The sequence below is a fragment of the Euwallacea fornicatus genome, chromosome 15, assembly GCF_040115645.1.
Source record: "Euwallacea fornicatus isolate EFF26 chromosome 15, ASM4011564v1, whole genome shotgun sequence".
Classification (NCBI taxonomy): domain Eukaryota; kingdom Metazoa; phylum Arthropoda; class Insecta; order Coleoptera; family Curculionidae; genus Euwallacea; species Euwallacea fornicatus.
Genome location: NC_089555.1, coordinates 633,971 through 652,228, shown reverse-complemented (window position 1 = coordinate 652,228; position 18,258 = coordinate 633,971). Strand labels below are relative to the sequence as shown.

The 18,258-nt window shown below is 39.5% G+C and overlaps 2 protein-coding genes across 2 annotated transcripts; both read left to right on the top strand.

Annotated features, from left to right (window-relative positions):
* The first annotated feature begins 114 nt into the window (after positions 1-114).
* Positions 115-12,409, top strand: LOC136343633 (ankyrin repeat and SAM domain-containing protein 1A-like). Its single transcript, XM_066290483.1, has 21 exons — positions 115-347; positions 1,852-1,932; positions 1,993-2,146; positions 2,760-2,905; positions 2,966-3,079; positions 4,535-4,764; positions 4,816-4,948; positions 5,010-5,129; positions 5,192-5,290; positions 5,559-5,747; positions 5,799-6,036; positions 6,093-6,346; positions 6,403-6,790; positions 7,116-7,281; positions 8,010-8,479; positions 8,533-8,901; positions 8,953-9,192; positions 9,252-9,404; positions 9,459-9,590; positions 9,644-9,805; positions 9,858-12,409. The coding sequence occupies exons 1-21, from the start codon at positions 244-246 to the stop codon at positions 10,002-10,004; spliced, it is 4,089 nt and encodes a 1,362-aa protein (XP_066146580.1). The 5' UTR covers positions 115-243; the 3' UTR covers positions 10,005-12,409.
* A 4,066-nt stretch (positions 12,410-16,475) lies between these two features.
* Positions 16,476-17,083, top strand: LOC136343509 (uncharacterized). Its single transcript, XM_066290272.1, has 2 exons — positions 16,476-16,611; positions 16,682-17,083. Exons 1-2 carry the CDS (start codon positions 16,573-16,575, stop codon positions 17,027-17,029), a joined length of 387 nt encoding a protein of 128 aa, XP_066146369.1. The 5' UTR covers positions 16,476-16,572; the 3' UTR covers positions 17,030-17,083.
* The last annotated feature ends 1,175 nt before the right edge of the window (positions 17,084-18,258 follow it).

The following is an 18,258-nucleotide window of genomic DNA, read 5'->3' as shown; positions in this document are numbered from 1 at the left end:
TCGTTTCTATAGCTGTAAACAAAGAAGAAACACACTCGCTTTAGTCCTTCTCTAGTTTATTGAAACAAAATCGATAATGGCGGAAATCCTCCGGATCCTGATTTCCAGCTAGTGGCTACTAGAGGCGCTCCAGTCGCAATATGGTGGTTGTTGTTGTAATCAATGAACGTATAGTGCCGAATACTACGCGTGTAAAATGTGTAAAATGAAGGTGTTCCTGTGAAACTAACAGGAAGGGCTGCAATGGGGAAGGACCAGGAATTGTTAGAGGCCGCCAGAAAGGGAAACACTGCCGTAGTGGAGAAAATATTGGGACAAAGGGCAAAAAGGAGTGGTCCCCTTGCAAGGTGGGTTACAATCAGCTGTCAAGTCGTATTTGTTTTTAAATTTTGAAGCTCCCGTGATGGCTTCAATACTCATTATTTTATTCAAATTAGTTTTTATTGTTGTTGTTAACATTATGGATAATTATTCAATATCAAAATTTAAATTATGTGTGGTAAAATTGCCCTTTAAGATAATCACAGACAACATTATCCTTGAAACAGGTATAACTACTTTGATTTAAGCAATTGTTATAATTTCTCACTAAGTACAGTATATAGTTTATGGAATTACCTTTCATTTAACCAGATCCTAACATCCTTTAAAGAGTACATATTTTCTGCTTTTATGAAGATAGTATTATATGATCGTCCTTTTATCTTTGGACGTAACGAACATACATATCTTCGAACATATCTAAGAACATAATTTTCATAGATACACTTATATATCTCTTATGTATTGTTTAGTGTCTTAACTTTCATGAGAGTTATATAGTTGTTTAAGGTGTAGAAGGAATAGGGTGTAAGGGAGGTTTTACAAGAAAAGCAATGGCATATCAGCATATTTAAGTAAATTTTTTTCTGGTGTTGGATAATGTCAGTTAAAATTCAAGAAGAAAATATTTTGTGATTACATGATGATTATGATGCAGTTAATATGGAAAAGTTATTTTATCAAACTAGATGCTGCTGACAGTCCCTCTCTCAGCAAAGTTAATATGGTGAAGTATACTTTTTAGCTTGGAAGCAGTAAAAAGCATTATCAAGTTATTACAGTTAGTTATAAATATGATTTGAAAAATATTTATTGCATGTTTAAGTGTAATTTACACTATAAATTTAATTTGCATATAGATATATGCCTTGAGAAAGAAAGTTATATAAACAATATATTATTCTCTTTAGAGAAACTGAATGTCATATAACAAGAAGACTTTTTGCAAGGATAATGAGTTAAATAAAGAAAAGCTTATCATGATAGTGGTGTGTATGAGAAAGACAAATGACTGCATGTATTTTAACGGGCAGTTTTTAAAACACCCCATATCTGCAAAACTGAGATGGCAATAACTTTTCTGTCCTTGTCAAGCATCCTGTAGATATTGGTTCACTGATAGAGTTTTTCTTTATCCTCAATCCTCAAATCAACGTAGTTACTTAAGGTGGTTTGTATAAATTTGATTTGGCACCTACATACTTATAGAGACCAATTTGTTAAGAAACAAACAATAAAACAATACCTAGACCTTGATGTCACACAATCAAAATTGCGTTTAACGTTGTAAATAAAGCCATAGCTAACAACTTTCCGTAGTTTCAACACAAAGCCCTATTATTGTGTTAATTAAATTCCATAAAATTGCTCGCTGACAGACAGGAAGAGTAAAATTTCTCGCGTGAGCTGCGGGTGTGGCAAAACGACGAAAACAATTCGAGTCGATCGATTCGGCTAAATATATGAGTTAAATAGAAAGAACATTCCTATATTTCTCTAATTGAAACAAATTATTTTTCTTTGTTTCAGCTTACGAAGAGGGCCCGGTGCCAACGTCCAAGACAATAGCGGGTATTCTTCCCTACATCATGCTTCCCTGAACGGCCATACGTAAACATTAAAGTTATAATATTCCACATTTCTATCTAATATTTATATTAATTACTCCAGGGAAATCGTCCGTCTTCTTCTAGATCACGATGCATCCCCTAATATAGTTGATAGCAAAGGTTCCTCTCCCTTACATTTAGCGGCTTGGTCTGGACATCTCGAAATCGTCAAACTTCTCCTCTCCGGGCCAGTTTGCTGCAATATGAATTTAACGGTAAGCTTATGACTTTTCGGCATGATTTTCAACTAAAGAAAATCAGTTGAAAAGCTGCGGAAAGTTTGTATAAGATTCTGGCAACAAAAACGAAACATACCGGTTTCGCAGCAGGAAACTCAGAATATTAAATTCAGTTTAATTCAAAAGATACCGCACCGAGTGATAACTTTGAAGTTTAAGATGGAAACTCCAGGCCGCCTTAACTCTTTGTACTTCGACGGCTTATCTCAGGTGATATTAAATTAGATAAACATTACATTTACATGTAGTGGGTTTTGCAAGTCCGTTTTAGTACCAGAACGGACTGGATTGGGCAATTTTCGTGTGTCTGAGTTCGTTAATTATCTCGTTAAAGATTAATTCCTGCCTAGAAACTGCAACATAACGGAAATAACTTCTCCTGGATCCAATAACCGCACCTTGAAAAGAAACTTTCTTATGGGACTAATGTAAGAGGAAACTTCGTATATTCAAATTGTTTGAAAAGATGCGAATGCAGTACTCGGTTATAAATTGAAACTTTGAAATATGTTGTTATACAGTTTGTGCCTTGATTGAAGAACTTTTGGTATAAATGCACGCCTTAAGGAGAGTTTTGCTTGGATTTCAGACCAAAGATGATGAAACCGCCCTGCACTGTGCAGCCCAATACGGTCACACTGGGGTAGTTAGCGCTTTATTAGAAAAGAACTGCGACCCTGGCATAAGAAACTGTAGAGGAGAAACCGCTTTAGAATTGGCAGCTCAGTATGGAAGGTATAGAAGTTTCTAGCAGAATTTTGTTTTTTTTTTTTAATTTGCACCTTCCTTCGATAGGCTGGAGACTGTGGAACTGTTGGTGAGGATGGACCCAATGCTGATCCAACGAACAACCCCGGACATAGTTTTTCCTCACACACCCCTTCACTTGGCCAGCCGAAACGGGCACAAGTAAGCTCAAATTTTTTCACTTAAGTGCATGATATAACGCGACAAAAGGTGGTAATAACGGTGTACATGTACATGTGCTTTTGGCGTTACACGGGCAGCGATGTGTAAGGGATCATCAGAGCGAATAAATCCAGAATCGGCGCATTGATGAATTTCACAGGTGTATGCAACAAACAAGCTGTTGCACAGAAACACCCCCTTTGTGTCCCTCGATACAGGAAGGTGCACGGCTTTAGTGCCGTGATGCGGATGCCTAATGCGATTCGAATGCACATTTCAGCGTTTGGGTTACTGGCTCAATCAATTAATGGTCATTTTGCCCTACTAATTGGGGAACGTTTTACGACGTAGGCCATTAGAGTTTACGCGTTTATGCACGTATTGATCAAGTGGGATTAATTACCTTTTTCGTCGAGTGGAAGGAGATTAGGAAATTCGGATGAGAGTTAATTCAAGAAAATTTTTATTGCGCTTGTTGGGGTGCTCGAATTGTGCAGTTTCGAGGAATTACTTGATAATATAAAATTGCAGTTCAGATATTAGAAGAAAGTGGAAAGGAACCCGGTTGTACCGGTTTAGAAACGTCAATTTCGAGGTCGAGCGTTCAGATTTGCCGTGGTGTACCACATAAGGAGCTGTGCGGAGATAATTAAATAGGTAATTGCGCATTGTAAAGCGTAATAAAATGCTGTTCTACCTTGTTACCTGACCCTATTTATGGAGATATTTTCAAATAATTCAGACTTTCATTGTCAATTTTTACCCTCTGCAGCGTCCTAAGTATTCCATAAGCGGCAATCCTAAACACCCAACAAAAAAAAATGAGTGAATATCCTACCGGAAAATTTTTTCTGCGCAAGCGTGAAATTTTATGTTTTATTAATTTTAAGCTTTGGTAAATTCACTATTACTTCAACATTGTGATGTGCCAGTGGCTATGATGGAAATATTGATATTTTGAAAGGGATTCCACGTACATCCCTAATAAATAAACATGCAGATTACTTGTGTTATTTTTTTTTTCTTTCATTGGAGCTTGCGGTATTGCTCAGTTTGCCAAGTTTTGTAATTGATTTTGAAGATTGAAAACTGTACCACAACCATTTAAATATTTTATACTGAAAATGTTGTGCTTATCTACCAATAACACTGCGGATTTCCCCTTTTAATTCGTCCCAGATTACATTAATATGTATAGCAACTTCCCAAATTCCTAAACCACTGCGTCCTAATTACCACACGGTGTATAAACAGCAATATAGGATATTCCAGAGAGCATCTGATGGCATCTAGATGCAATCTGCCTCATTTACGCATGATAGAACTTACATATTACATCGGCCTGGACAAACCATTACGCATTCAGTTAAATTCATACGGTGTGTATGTGGGTTAATCTTTAATACCGATTAAAAGTCAATTTTCAATCATTTTTAAGCACATTTTTATTGCTAGGGCTGTCGTTGAAGTCCTTCTGCGAGCCGGTTTCAACGTTAACATTCGTACGAAATCGGGGACGGCCCTTCACGAAGCGGCTCTTTGCGGAAAAGTCGAGGTAGCTCGCACTTTATTGGGGCACGGGGTAAATCCTGGAATAAGGGATTCCAATAATCTCACAGTTATGGATATATTGAGTCAGTTCAATAACGCCCAGGCAGCTCAGGAAATCATTAATTTACTGAAGCGTAGGTTCTGCGGAAAATTTTATGACTTGAGCTATAACCCAATACGTTCAGGTCACAAACGCGGTCTTCCCTTAGTAGACAGTGACGGGGAAAGTGTAAATCAACCCTTTCCAACGTTACCAAACACGGATTCAGACTTGGGGAGTCCTTATGAAAACGTGAGGCCGTCTTCCAAAAATGCAAGGTATGACAATGTTGTCTCCTGTCGTTTAAGCCCATGATTACCTACAAAATTCTGACCTCAGGTCAGTACTATCAGGGCTATCGCCCTGCACATCTCCTCAAAGATGGGATTACCAGAGATATGCCCGCCCTCCTGAGGCATTTGAAGACAGGAGGGTCTCGGGCGTCTCCCAGCACTCCATGTAAGTCCGCCCCTCTTAATTTTCTAGTAGATTCTTGAGTTTTTGATTTATGTTTTCTGAAGTTTTAGCAGCACACGGTCGAATTGTAGTTCTAGAAGTGTCAGTACAAGTGCAAATAATAATGATCATGATGTCTATATGGATATGAATTATTCAGGCATGTAAGGAGCTAAATTTATTTTATTAGTTTTTTGAGTTATTGTTAGGATGGCACTCTGGCTTGGCTGGCAATTTATTAGATCTAGAATGTGCTTTTGTTGGATTCAAGTATTATCAGGCTGTTAAGTTGCTCTGGAATATGCTAATGTTACCGAGAAATATCCTCGTTTCTATGGAAATTATCTTCCCGCTAAAGTTATCTTTATACATTTTTCGTTGCTCAGACAGAGTGTCATCGAATTTTCCATCTTCTTCAGCTGCATGTTTTAGGCCTCTTCCCCACTCACTTCAAAACGGTACCTGTAAACGCATGCGACCTCTTAAAGTAGACAAACTCTCCTCACCTTTAGACGGCATTGTTTTTAATTTTACCGATAGCTTACCCCAGAGGAGCTTTTTTGGTGACGAATGCTTGCCTATGGATGATAGTTTTAGTTGTATAAACTCGGATTCCTCTAGGTGTGCAATTTACCTCTTTTTGTCCCCTACCTCTTAATGAAACCATTCCAGAGACTCGGACAATAGCCTCTACCATTTACCTTCGGCCCCTAGACAGTTTATGGATAGTAGCACCCATTCCGAGGATCTGAACTGTCTTAGTTGCTCCAATAAGGAGTCGGATCAAATATCCATCTCATCTGCGGCTTCTAGTTTAGGTTATGGTCGAAGACCCGATAGTGGCGGAGCTTCTCTTTACACTCCTATGAATAAAGGGTCCCACAGTCCTGGATCTGGAAGTAAAATCTCGGTGAGGTCGTGTGGGCTCAAAAGTCTCCTTTCATTAATCAATTAGTCGTGATCCAGCCCACCCCTCCGAAGAAGCCTCCTAGACGATCAGTTCCTCTTTCTCCCACTCACATGCAACCAATGTCCAGCTCAGTCGATGGAGTCAGCAATGGAGCCTACGAATACCTGTTTCTGGCACACAGCGGAACCAGAAGCCAGAATAATCTGAATGAATTCGAGGGCAGAAGGGCCTTGTCCCATGGACATAGCATGGATCAGTATGTGGAGATGAATGTGTTCAATATCGCATTGGACGACGATCCCATCGAGAGGTTGTTTTCTATCTTCTAGTTCCCCAGTGATGTTTTATTGCCTGTTTCCACTTCAGACCAAAGAGCGAACTTCAAAGAGGCAAAAGCGAAGATCTCGACAGCCGGAAGAAATTAGAACCTGTGGCCATTACGGGTTTGTACGAGAATATGCTGATTAAGCAGCAAAATCCTAGAAGAAAGCTGCGCAGACACAATGATGCCTACGAGGACTATAATTTGAAGAAAAGCGACGAGATTCCCACTGCCCCAGAACGGACCTTCGTTTCCAGTGCTTATATCATGATATCGGAGAATGGGGAGAAGACATACAAAAGCAATAAAGAGAACAAGAGTTATCCTCTTTCTCCCACACACTATAATCAACCCCCGACTCCGGAGCATCCGCCCCCTTCTGCCATGCAGGCCGAGAGCATCATTTACGAGAAAATTCGCCCTTTGAGTCAGGTGAGTTTGTGATTAAGCGCAGTTTCTTCATATTCAGTATTGTTTTGCGCAGCTGTATTAATGTTGTTAAGTTGCTCTATTAGCGCGAAATAAGTGCATGCATTTATTTTACCAAGACGTATGATAAGTTAGCTCTATTGTACGATTTTATTTTTGCAGCACATTGTTGGCATTTTGTTGTTCAAACGTATCGTTAGTATTATTTATTATTATTTGTTTCAATTCGCACTGTTATTTTATTAAATAGATTTTATGATTATTATTTCCCGTTTGATTTATTTACTTTTTTAATACCCCTTATCGAGTGTTTTTGTCACTCGTTCAGGAATATAAAAGAAGGTCCAGGGATATGGAAACTGAAACCGAGGAGGAATACCTCTTGGTGGGCGGTGGTAGAGAATCAAGCGGCAGCTTCTCAAGCAGTGTTTCTCTTTCTGATCGAAGCGTCGATAATATTCTTGAAGAGTATCATTCAGATACTCCGTACTCAGGTAAGATCAATGCGATTTCTTCACACGAGGGGCAGTCGTAAATGTGGAGGTACAGGCGTCTTTTGAAGAGTTGTTACAATGTCGGTTAAGTTTGAAAAGTGGTCTTTTCAAGAGTTTGTTCAAGGAAACTTTCGCGCTCATTTTGGGTGGTTTTCGAGATGTGAAAATTATCGGAAATCCCTAACTCTCCTACTTCGGGAACATTAATTCTCAGGTTTCGTTGAACTACCGTAAAACTCCCATGTATCCTAAAGAACGACCTACGCCAATGTCATTAGTGCAGCTCGACTCAGAGTAGTTCCTTCTGCCTAACAATTGAAATCCGAATGCGACAGTGATGTGCCAGGGGTTGATCAAAAAAGGAAAAAATCGAGAAAATTGCCGCAACTACAATATCGATTTCTTGAAGAAGCTCTACAAAGGCGACCTTTTCATAACTGACCCGGCATTATAGCTCGAGCGATTTCGGCGATACTGACAATGTACGAAAGACACGCCCGAAAGCGGGCCACGGAGTATTTTGGAAAATTCACATTCAATTATTCTTTTGAGAAGATGTTTGGATGGTATGAAAAAGTGCTAGAAGACACGTCGCTTTTTATATAAATCCGAGCATAAGGCAGAAAAATCTAGTGGTCCCGTTACGTGACACACCCTGTACCTACTAAAAGCTAAATTCGTTCATAAGTAATTTTTTCGGAGTTTCGACATTTTTACCCGTTATTCAGGCTTGATCAAAGGTTCAGGCAGCGGCGTCCTCGAAAGCCTCAACATGAACATCCCTGCGGTACGCCCCAAAACCCTGAAAAAGCTTAAACGCGTTTACGACAATTCGACCAGCGATGATCTGAAAAGCGATAACGAAATCTCTTCGAGTTCAGAAAAAGAGTCGGACAATAAAGAAAACCGAACTAACAAAGGAGACAGAATGTCGGCCCTAAGTCCGTTCGACGAGCAGGAAGAGTGGGCCAAAATCCAGGAAATAATGGCCTCCTTCGGGACCGGAATCGTCCGGGAGTCTGTTTTTGTTGCCGAACTGGAAAAAGAATTTCAAAATAGGTTAATGACCATATCGTGTTCACAGAATAGTTTGACTAATGCGGCGGAGATGACTGTGGAAAAGTGGCTACAAAGCATTGGGATGGGAGATTATGTGGGGTTGTTCATGTCCAACGGGTTCGATAATGTTGGGTTTTTGGTACGTAGCAAACAGCAAACTGAGTGTGAAAAAACCTTCTGATAACATTCTAGAATGGAGTTATAGAAGAAAGTGATCTCATAGACATGGGCATAACGAGCAAAGAGGAGCGAAGTGCCATGTTGGAAGCTATCAAACAACTGCCCCTAAAAGTGAACCAGATTGGGAGTAGTAACAAAGATCAGAATACTGTGAGATTGTGGCTAAGAAGGATTCACTTGGAGCACTATTTTGACACCTTTAACAAGCACTTGTACCACGACATGGAGAGGATTAAGAGGATATGGGACGTGGAACTTTCCGCTGTTTTGGATATCGATAAAATCGGCCATAGAAAGAGGATTTTGGCCAGCGTTAGTGGAGGCGATAATATTGTTGCCGGACCGAAGATGGAGGATATTAGCACTGAGGCGACTCTATTGGTAAAAAGACTCTTTTCTCTGAGACTTTTGTTTATTAAACGTTTGCGATAGAAAGCGACTAGTCAGCCTGACATGGAGATGCCCTCGCCCTCAGCTCAAAGCAACCACTCAGGGTCAAGTAATACTGGCACCATAAGACATAGACATAAAAAGTCAAGGCCAGCACCCCCTCCCCCTGTTAAACAGGAGAAAAAAAATGAGATTTTTGTGGGGGGCAATAATTCGATCAAAAGCCAGTGGCGGCATCAGCCCATTTTGCTTATAACTGGGGCGGTGAAGTACGCGGCAAATGTATGTTTGAAACTGACTGATGTGTAACAATAATGTTTTTAATGCGTATGCCATTGTAGTATTGGGGCTCTACATCGATCAAAGAATTCAAAGGAACTGAATCGACCAAAAAATCGATCCAAAAAGTGGTGAAATCTAAAGATCATTATCTCGAAGAGATCGTCCTTTCCATCTCCTACAAAGGAGTAAAATTCATTAATCCTTCAAATCAAGTATGTTTTTGCCATTATTCAGCTCATCAGCATTCTCAATATGTGCCTTTCCAGAGCATAATTTGCGAGCATGAAATAGTGAACATAAACTGCGCCTGCCAAGACGACGAAGAACAGTCATATTTTGCTTATATCACCAAGGACAATGATTTACAATACTGCCATGTCTTCCAGACCCTCAGCCCTGTAAGGTCCCATCTAAATACTCTCTATATTCAATGAAATTATTCCAATTTTAGGAGCACACCACTGAAATAATCTTGACCTTGGGTCAAGCCTTCGAGCTGGCCTATCAGATGGCATTAAGGGATCACGTCACGAACAAATGCAAACCCAAGAGCGACTCTGGTAGGACCGCAGTTAGTCCCAGCTCAGTGTCGTCCCACAGCAGGGATTTCAAGGTCCAGAAAGTGAGCTTTTTAGCCAGTAACGGCACTTTTATTTTCAATATAGGAAACGACGAAAAGTGCCGATATGAAGCTGAACGGACACCCGTTAAAGATCATGCCACTGACACTGTCCATTGCAGTGGAACCGGCCAGTTCTGGCAGCCAAAACAAGACACCAACTAAGGTTGTAAGTAACGATATTAGTGCGTAGATTGGGGAATTGTAAGGAAATCTGTGTGTGAGCAAGTTTATTCATGATACGCACAAAAGCATGACGTCAATTTTAGTGACAGTGAGAGGTTTAATTCAAATAGGATGGGCCGTAAGGGAGTTGGGAGCATTGAGGAAAAACTGATGTGAAAATGCTGGTTTTAGTCATGGTGATGTATTACGGAATCCAGAAGTGAGGAGAATCCAAAAATACGTTTGAGTCAAACTTTTTAGTAATTTCTAGTTTTGTTTTAAACTTTCAGTGTACATTTAATAGGAAAAACGTTGGAAAGGCGTTTTAAAATAACGATTATTACTGGGTGTTTTTGAAACGCATTTTTATGGTCTTACGTGATGGGTAACGCAATTTCTTTTTCTTCAAATATCTTCCTCGTTTCGTCACTTTCGAAATAGTCCATTTTCTAGAATTTTCCTTCATGCCCATTATATCTTTTTAGCCACTTCTTGGTGTCCCTCAGTTAGGACACGTTTTCAGCTTCCCGAAAATCGTTTCGACCGAGATGAAAATTTTGAATCGCGTCAAAATTTAAATTTGACAACATCGTAGCTTTCGTTTGTTATTAGCATTACTCGCGAAATGGCAGCGATATTTTAATATTGTGAGAATCGGCAACACAGCTGTTCTTTCTCATGTAAGAGTATCAAAATACGGCCAAGTTTGCGCGTTTTGTTAATTTCCCGTTTCCCAGGAATTTTTCATCAACTGTAATTTCCGAAATTTAAACTTGGCAAATTGAAGTAATTGCTGTCGACGCCCAGACAACGTTGCCGCGTTGAGTGATTTTGACGAATTTATTATTCCGTGTCTGCGAACGGTACTCGCTGTCCGACGTTCCAATAGGAAACCGAAGCATTGGAAGTTTGGCAATGTAGCTGTCTCAAATTGACAATTAAATTAGGTTGCAAAAGGGAAGCACACCCCAGATTGGTACGACGTCTCCTGTATTTTCGCGACGTAAAAAGCCGACAACTTTGGATGGATATGTCGTCATTTCCCGTCAGACGTGTGGCGACGTTGCCGGATTGCGTTAATTCGCCCTTTTTAATTTTGTGCGAGCGTCGAATGGAAAAGAAAGCAATCTCGATCATTTGAAGTGGGCAACGTGGAGCAGAACCGGCGTTGCTGCGTTTTCTATATTTTTCTGACGAAATAGAAAAAGACGCGTTGGGGGGATTTTTCAAAAATACCCTGTACGCTTCACTAAGATTAAAAGCTTTATGACTTGTTAATGCGAACTCTTATCAAAATCAGATACATAAATATAGTATATTAGTATTGTGGCAATATTTATATGTTGATCTCTCAGCATTCCGCTTTAAAATTAATATAATAATAAAAGTAAATATTTAATACATACTGAAACCTTGATATTAGCTTATATACTATACATATTTGATATGTGTGTAAATGACACTAAATATATAAATATTGATATACGTTATAATGATATACAACAATTGGACTATAAAAACGATTTTTTGAACAAGTCCGATAATATTTTCCAAAGGTCTGTTTGCTAAGACAACTGCCAAATTTTCTAACTAAACATTTCCCCGCTTTCCACCTTGAAGTATGTAAATAATTCAGCAATAATAGAGCAAACGAATGTCGTGTTGAGGCTTTGGCTGCTGCCCTTAATCAGTCAAATGTGGGACAACCGAACCTTCACTGCGATATTGCATAGTTTTTACATGTAGATGTCCCTCTCAAATTATATGCTCAAACATCTATACTGATACTGGGGAGCAATGTATTTAGATTTCACATAAAACTACTTTTATATCCCAATTTAGTTTACATTGTCGATTTCTAATATTTTCCTATTAAAATTTTCTGTGCAATCAAGCAAAACAGACGCAGTTGCTCATTGGTAAATTATTTAAAATTAATGTTTAGACATGGTTACTATAATAGATGCTTCAAAGTTTATCATTAGCAGGGTTCAAAATTATTAGATTTCAGTGTCAAATTATATTAATAAAGATAACGATGTAATGTGTGTATTTGCAAGCAGCAGTAAAGTTGCTGGACATGCATATTTTATTCAAAAATAGTAAGAATCTTGGTTCGCCATTGAAAACAAGTGACAGCGACCGGCTTTGACTAGTGTGTGAGGTTAAAACCTCGGCAGATCGAATGAGTGAGGTTAGAAATTTAGTGCGTAGCCACTAATTTGACATTTGCTGAAGGTCCAACCTCAACCGTTTACCAAACTATGATGCCTGCTTTTCCTGCCGAACCGTGATTTTTTATAAACTCGAATGACATATATGTTATATTTTCGACGAGATTGTTACTATCATATCACTATATCATCATGTTTTTAGACTCTAAGCGCTAAGCATTGTTTCTTTGGTTTCTGTTAAAACATAATAAATGCTCTGAACAAAAATTCGAGTAGTTTCAATTCGAAATCCCATTAATTTTCCGATGCTCTGTGCAGACTACGACGAGATGTGGCTGATGCAGACAGAAGGACCTACAAGGGTCGCCAGTCAAGCACTTAATACAAGCAAATAACGCGCGACCAAATTGAGTTAATAGCAATCGCAAGTCATGAAGGCCTAATTGCAATTGGGGGACGAATTCGCTCTTGTGCCGGCTCACAGGGGCGCCTCTGAACTGCTTTTCCAAACTGGATTATGAGGAAATTCCAGAATTAACATTTTGTGATTTGTAGCGAGAGACATCTCCCGTAGGCAATTTCATGCGATACGCCCCTGGATATTTCATTCATCAAACGCAGTCCGCGCAGATTTCTATTATCAATGTTACTAGGTATGTAGATCGTAAAGTGAGTTTGCTTTCTTCTAAAGCCCTTTCGGAATTAAATGTTTATGGTCGAGGGTTGTTGACAATCTGCCGTAAGTTACTAATCGGCAGTAGTGGCAATATTGTTCCTTTGAGGACATTGCTATTCGTTTGAAAGGGCGAGTTCTGGGAAATTAGAATTACTGAATTTTTTTTTTCAGTTTGATTGACGTCACTTGAACACAAAGAGCAAATCGCGCTGAAAAAAAAAACAATTTGATCGTAACTCGAAATCGACAGTTATGACACAAAGCACCCAAAATTTTGAGTCGGTTTAGTGCATTTTAAAAACTCCTTAAGTCAAAGATTTTGAGCCCAATCGGGCATCCCTACTCATCATAAACCAGACACGTTTAAAAGCAATACCTAAGGGCAACGTTGCCATTTACCTTCGATAAACGTTTAAACATTCTGACTATTTCCTTTTTATCGTTTAACTAAGAAGCTTCTTATAAAGTCGCATCCCACCACCTGCCCTTCTCACCCCCCGAAACCCACAAAATGGCGGCCATTTTACCAACAACGCCACACAATGGCATCTGTGGTTCATAAAAAGCCGCATTGGCAATGCGTTTTAAATTTAACCGTCAATAAACAAATACTTTGCTCGTCCCTATCTATTTCCCCCTATCCGGCGAGGGATCCACCCCGTGTTATCTCACCTGCCCTGGGGGTTAACTTTTCAATCAGCCTAATCCAGAAACGGGGCTTATTTCCTATGTCGAATAATATGTCTTGTGCCTACGTTTCCTATGTGTGGAGACCGATAGTGGTTGAATTCACCCCCTGAGGGGTGCATTTCTCTGTTTTAAATTTGTTTTAAATTGCGTAGTTTCAAGAGGGAGAGTAGATCGATTTCGGGGCAATCACTCCAAAATCGGTTTACTGCATCTTATGGCGGTGAAATAACTCTCGAGGAAGTATTTTTACTTTAATAATTCAATCATGTTGGCATATAGAGGGTGTCCGTTAAACATACGGTAAAAATTCAAGGAGTTATCCTCTGGACAATTCTAAGAATATTTTGGACTTTGATGAGTTTTGAAAAGCCTCTTTTCACCGAAGATACAGGGCGAGAAAAATTTTCGACAATATCAAAATTTTATTACTAAATATTACATGTAAAGTTTCTTAAAACTGTCGAAAATCATTACCTTCATCTAGGATGCAAAGATCCAATCTTCTCATTGACTCCCGAACTCTTTCGAAAGCAACTAGGTCGTTTCTTATCGAGTCACACCCAGGAATGATTCTATTTTGCAAATCTTCCACGTTTTCCACTGAAGTATTGCAAACTAATAACTTCGGATGCCCCCATAAAAAATAATCCAGGGAGGTTAAATCCGGGGATCGAGCAGGCTACAAGTGAGGCCCGTCTCGACCAATCCAGCGATTTCCGCATGTTATTGTTAAAAATTCGCGACCAACCACACTGAAATGCGTTGTTGCACCATCCTGTATAAGCCACATTACATTTATTGTTACCAATGTTAGATCTTTCAGAAACTCAACGACACTCTGTATGTTATATGCAACCCCCCACTATAGCATGCGCGCTGGCATAACAGAAATCATTCCTTTGAATTAAGATTTATGAATATCCAAAAATATTCAGGGCGTTCCATTCGAAAAAGTCAACTTTTGAACCATAAAAGAAGGGAAAATGGAAGCCAAAGTTTGTGGCAATTTTCCCTACATAGAGGATATCTTTAAGACTCCGAATATCCGAAACGGTTAGAGATAGGTATAGGGAGAACCATATGCTTTATAATTGATGGATTTGAATATTAAAAAATATACGGAGTAATCTGTTTACATCCTCGCTTTTTGGATTGTGGAAGACTAGAAAACTAGTGAAGAAGTAAAAAAAATCTGTAGAATGGTCTTCTTTGAGCCTCGATAACTGATTAAACACACGTGATTAGTAACCATCTCTTCGGATCAAGTTGGTATTAGAGATACGAGGTTTGTCCGGAAAGTCCGTATAAAAGTGAAACAAAAAATGTATTTTACGTTCAATGAGATAATTCAATTTTGTCTCCTTCAAAATACGCTTGCGCCATTTTCGTTTCTACTGCTGGAAAGCGTCTTGGAAGTCCTCTGTTTTGCGGTTTTTCAGCTCTCTTGTATCAGCTTCGATGGCCTCCGTATCACCCAAGTGCCGTCCCCGAAACACCACCTTGCATTTAGGAAATAGAAAAAAGTCACACGGTGCCAAATCCGATGAATAAGGGAGGTGTTCCGTCATGTTAATGGAATTTGAGGTCAAAAACTCACGCACAATTAGGGAAATGTGAGCAGGGGCATTGTCGTGATGGAGAATCCGCCGCCTCCCTTGGGCCAAATTTAGTCGAGCCACGCGAGCTTTGAGGCGTCTCGGGATATCAATGTAGAAGTTTCCATTGATAGTCTGGCGTGGAGGGATGAATTCTCAGTGGATGAGTCCTTGATAATCGAAAAAAACCATCAATATTGTTTTGACATTCGACCTCGATTTCCTCGACTTTTTCGTCCTTGGCTTCCCAGCTTGTTTCCATTCCTTGCCTTGGGATTTGAGTTCCAAATCAAAATCGTAAAACCAAGAGTCATCTCCGGTAATTACCTTATCGAGAAAGTCACCACCCTCTTCAGATTCCGCCCAGGCTTCACAGCATGCCACCCCCACGCGCTTTTTGTTCTGGAGACAAGAGCTTTGGAACGATTTTGACACACGACTTCTTCATTTCTAATTTTTCCGTTAACATTTGATGAACGACTGTTTTACTCAAAAAAAAAAAAGATTTTCAGCGATCATTCTGACTGTTAAACGACGATTTATATTATTTATACGAACTTTCCAGATAAACCTCGTATAACAGTCTCTGAATATTGGGAAATATGCGGGGTGTTCTGTTAGAAAAAAATCGATTGATTGGTGGTAAAAGAAAGCGAAATTGAAGAGAAAGTTTGAGGTAATTTTTCCGACCCAAAGTTGTTTTGAGGCTTTGAAACTCCGAAACGATAAGTGATTTTAGTTCCTGAAAGAGTTCAAACAACGTACGGCCCTCATGTATCATTCTAGAAACACTGTAGACTCTAATCTTTATCTCTGGAGGAACTAATCCGTCCTTGTTCTCTATTACCACTCTTCTGTATATATGAGTTTTAATGTCCAAAGAGTCACGGAAACTCCCATTAAATCGGAAAAATCGAGCAGGTTTTTTCCTTTTTTGCATTGTATCGCAACTCAACACAAAGCTTTATCTTCTCATGCTTTACCTATAGAATGGATATATCCCTAATCTCGACTCGCCCCCTGAGATATTCATATTAAGGAGTGCACCTCCACAAAGGAGAATGTTTCTTTTTGTATAAAGATATGAAAGCAGGGCGGGATCGGAGGGCGGTTTGCGTTCGTTAAGCACGCATCAATGGAAGGGAAATAGCGAGGGCGGGGCATTTCTCGATATCCGACAAAGGAAAATAATAATGATGCGAAGAAAGTCAGAGAGAAATGATATAATTAATGCGTAATACGGTTATCAGAAGTGAAACTTTTAAACATTCGCACGTCGAGATTAGGAAATCTCTGGGAAATTGAGCGAATAAAGAAGCGATTTAAATCACCGTAAAACCGTACAGTGAGTGGAAACATGGCAAATTGCCGATTTCGTTATATTTTACAAGAGTATATAACGCTCGTTTTCTCAGATCATTAGTGAGTGTCACGTTCTTAAACACAAAACTAAGAATAATCATGAGAGGTGCAGTTCTACTGCTTTGCTACTTTACCGCAGTAAGTGAACAGCGAAACAGTCCATTCCCACCAACTGGGCTTTTTTTTTTTTTTTTTTTTTAATATATAGACCGCAATCGGAGCTCCTGCAGATTTAACAGCTCCAGACCCGCCAGCTGACGACATCACTTCGACCCTTCAGCAGACTGTCAGTGTCGCCGATAAGACCGTCACACCTGCCCTCACCTTCTCCAACTTGTCAAAGATTCTACCTCAAATGTTGCTGGCACAACAACCGAGCTCTGTGCTCTCTAAGGTTTTTAACAACTCCTCCAGTTCCACCATTGAGGGGTTGACCCCCCTAGCGGAGTTCCCAGACTTTCTGGTCTCAGTCGTCAAGGAGCCTGGAGCAGCAGATGCCGGTAAAGTATTCTGGGTCCCTTCCTTCAATAAGTTTGGTACCAGACAGCAACCCTGAGCAGCAAAATGTTAAGATGGTAATGTGAATGGGAGTAAAGCTTGTAGAAACTAATTGAAATTTTATTTGAACTGGAAATCAACAAACGGGAAAAAGCTCCAATCAAGCCGAACCATTGTCGAGCTTAATAAGTGTGGTGCGATTTTTGGATTAATTAAAATTTTAATCCAATTACCGCAAAACATCGTATTGGAAGTGGCGTCTTGCCTGTTCTTGACACACGTCGAGCGCAAAACGGGCCCTTACCCACCCTTTATTCCCCCAAAACAACCCCAGCCAATAGCAGTGGAGCGTGAGTAATTCGTTTGAAATTGCTGCCAAACTTTTTTCTACTGGTCATGCAAAATTTCAGTTCATATAAAACTGAGAAAAATTTCAAACGATTTATGGAATTAAAAATCCTACGAACTATAAGTAGATAGTATGGCCATGGAGCTTAGTTAAATTAGCAATTACGGTGGCAATGCCGGCCCTGTGTGCGTCAAGGAACTTTTGGGAACCTTAAAACTCCAGCAAAAGGTCAAACTTTTTAAGAAGATTTGAAAATAGCTCAAGACATCCAACGGAATCTAACAGATTGGGCCCAAAGGCCTCAAAGAAGATGAGAAATTTTTCGGAGGGCCTGACCCAATCCCCCAACAAGACGATAACCAGGGGATTTTTCTCTATGTATTTCCAGCAAATTCTCATATTCCGTTATGAAATTTCCTAAAAATTTGAAATTTATTCAATCTCTCGTAGTTTTCTGGAGGATTTTTCGAGGTGTTTCTGTGGCGGAACTTGAGACTAATTCATGAAGAATACGTACTTCCGAGAGATTTTAGAGATTTCATCTTTAAGAAATTTAAAAAACTTCTTAGTCATTGCAATTAGGACATTTTCGGAGTTTTTGAGACTTTTTCGTGCGCGTGCTAAAGGACTTTTCGTTTAAATCTCACTGAGGTTTCTGAGAACATCATTGCGGATGCCGGAAGAATAGTTTGGGCGATTTCTTAAACCCAAAAAATGTGAGGAATTTTCTCAAAATCTGTGAGACCTGTTGCATATGAGTCCAAATGTGAGAGCTTTAATAGTTAGCGCCAATTTTCGGGTTCAAGAAGGGTTATTTGGGAACCACCTCCGAGGATTTTTTGCAGGTCGGCTGAAGAACTTTTGAGACTTCTTTTAGTTTTCGACGAAATTTTGCTGCGACTTTTTGAAAATTTGTATCAAACTCCAAAGGGACGTTT

Excerpts from the sequence above, each read along its gene's own strand:
- LOC136343633 (XM_066290483.1), top strand. The coding sequence starts at position 244 with ATGGGGAAGGACCAGGAATTGTTAGAGGCCGCCAGAAAGGGAAACACT. Across the intron at positions 5,130-5,191 it reads GGCGTCTCCCAGCACTCCAT|TTTTAGCAGCACACGGTCGA; the intron begins GTAAGTCCGCCC and ends TGTTTTCTGAAG. Across the intron at positions 6,791-7,115 it reads AAATTCGCCCTTTGAGTCAG|GAATATAAAAGAAGGTCCAG; the intron begins GTGAGTTTGTGA and ends TCACTCGTTCAG.
- LOC136343509 (XM_066290272.1), top strand. The coding sequence starts at position 16,573 with ATGAGAGGTGCAGTTCTACTGCTTTGCTACTTTACCGCA. Across the intron at positions 16,612-16,681 it reads TGCTTTGCTACTTTACCGCA|ACCGCAATCGGAGCTCCTGC; the intron begins GTAAGTGAACAG and ends TTTAATATATAG.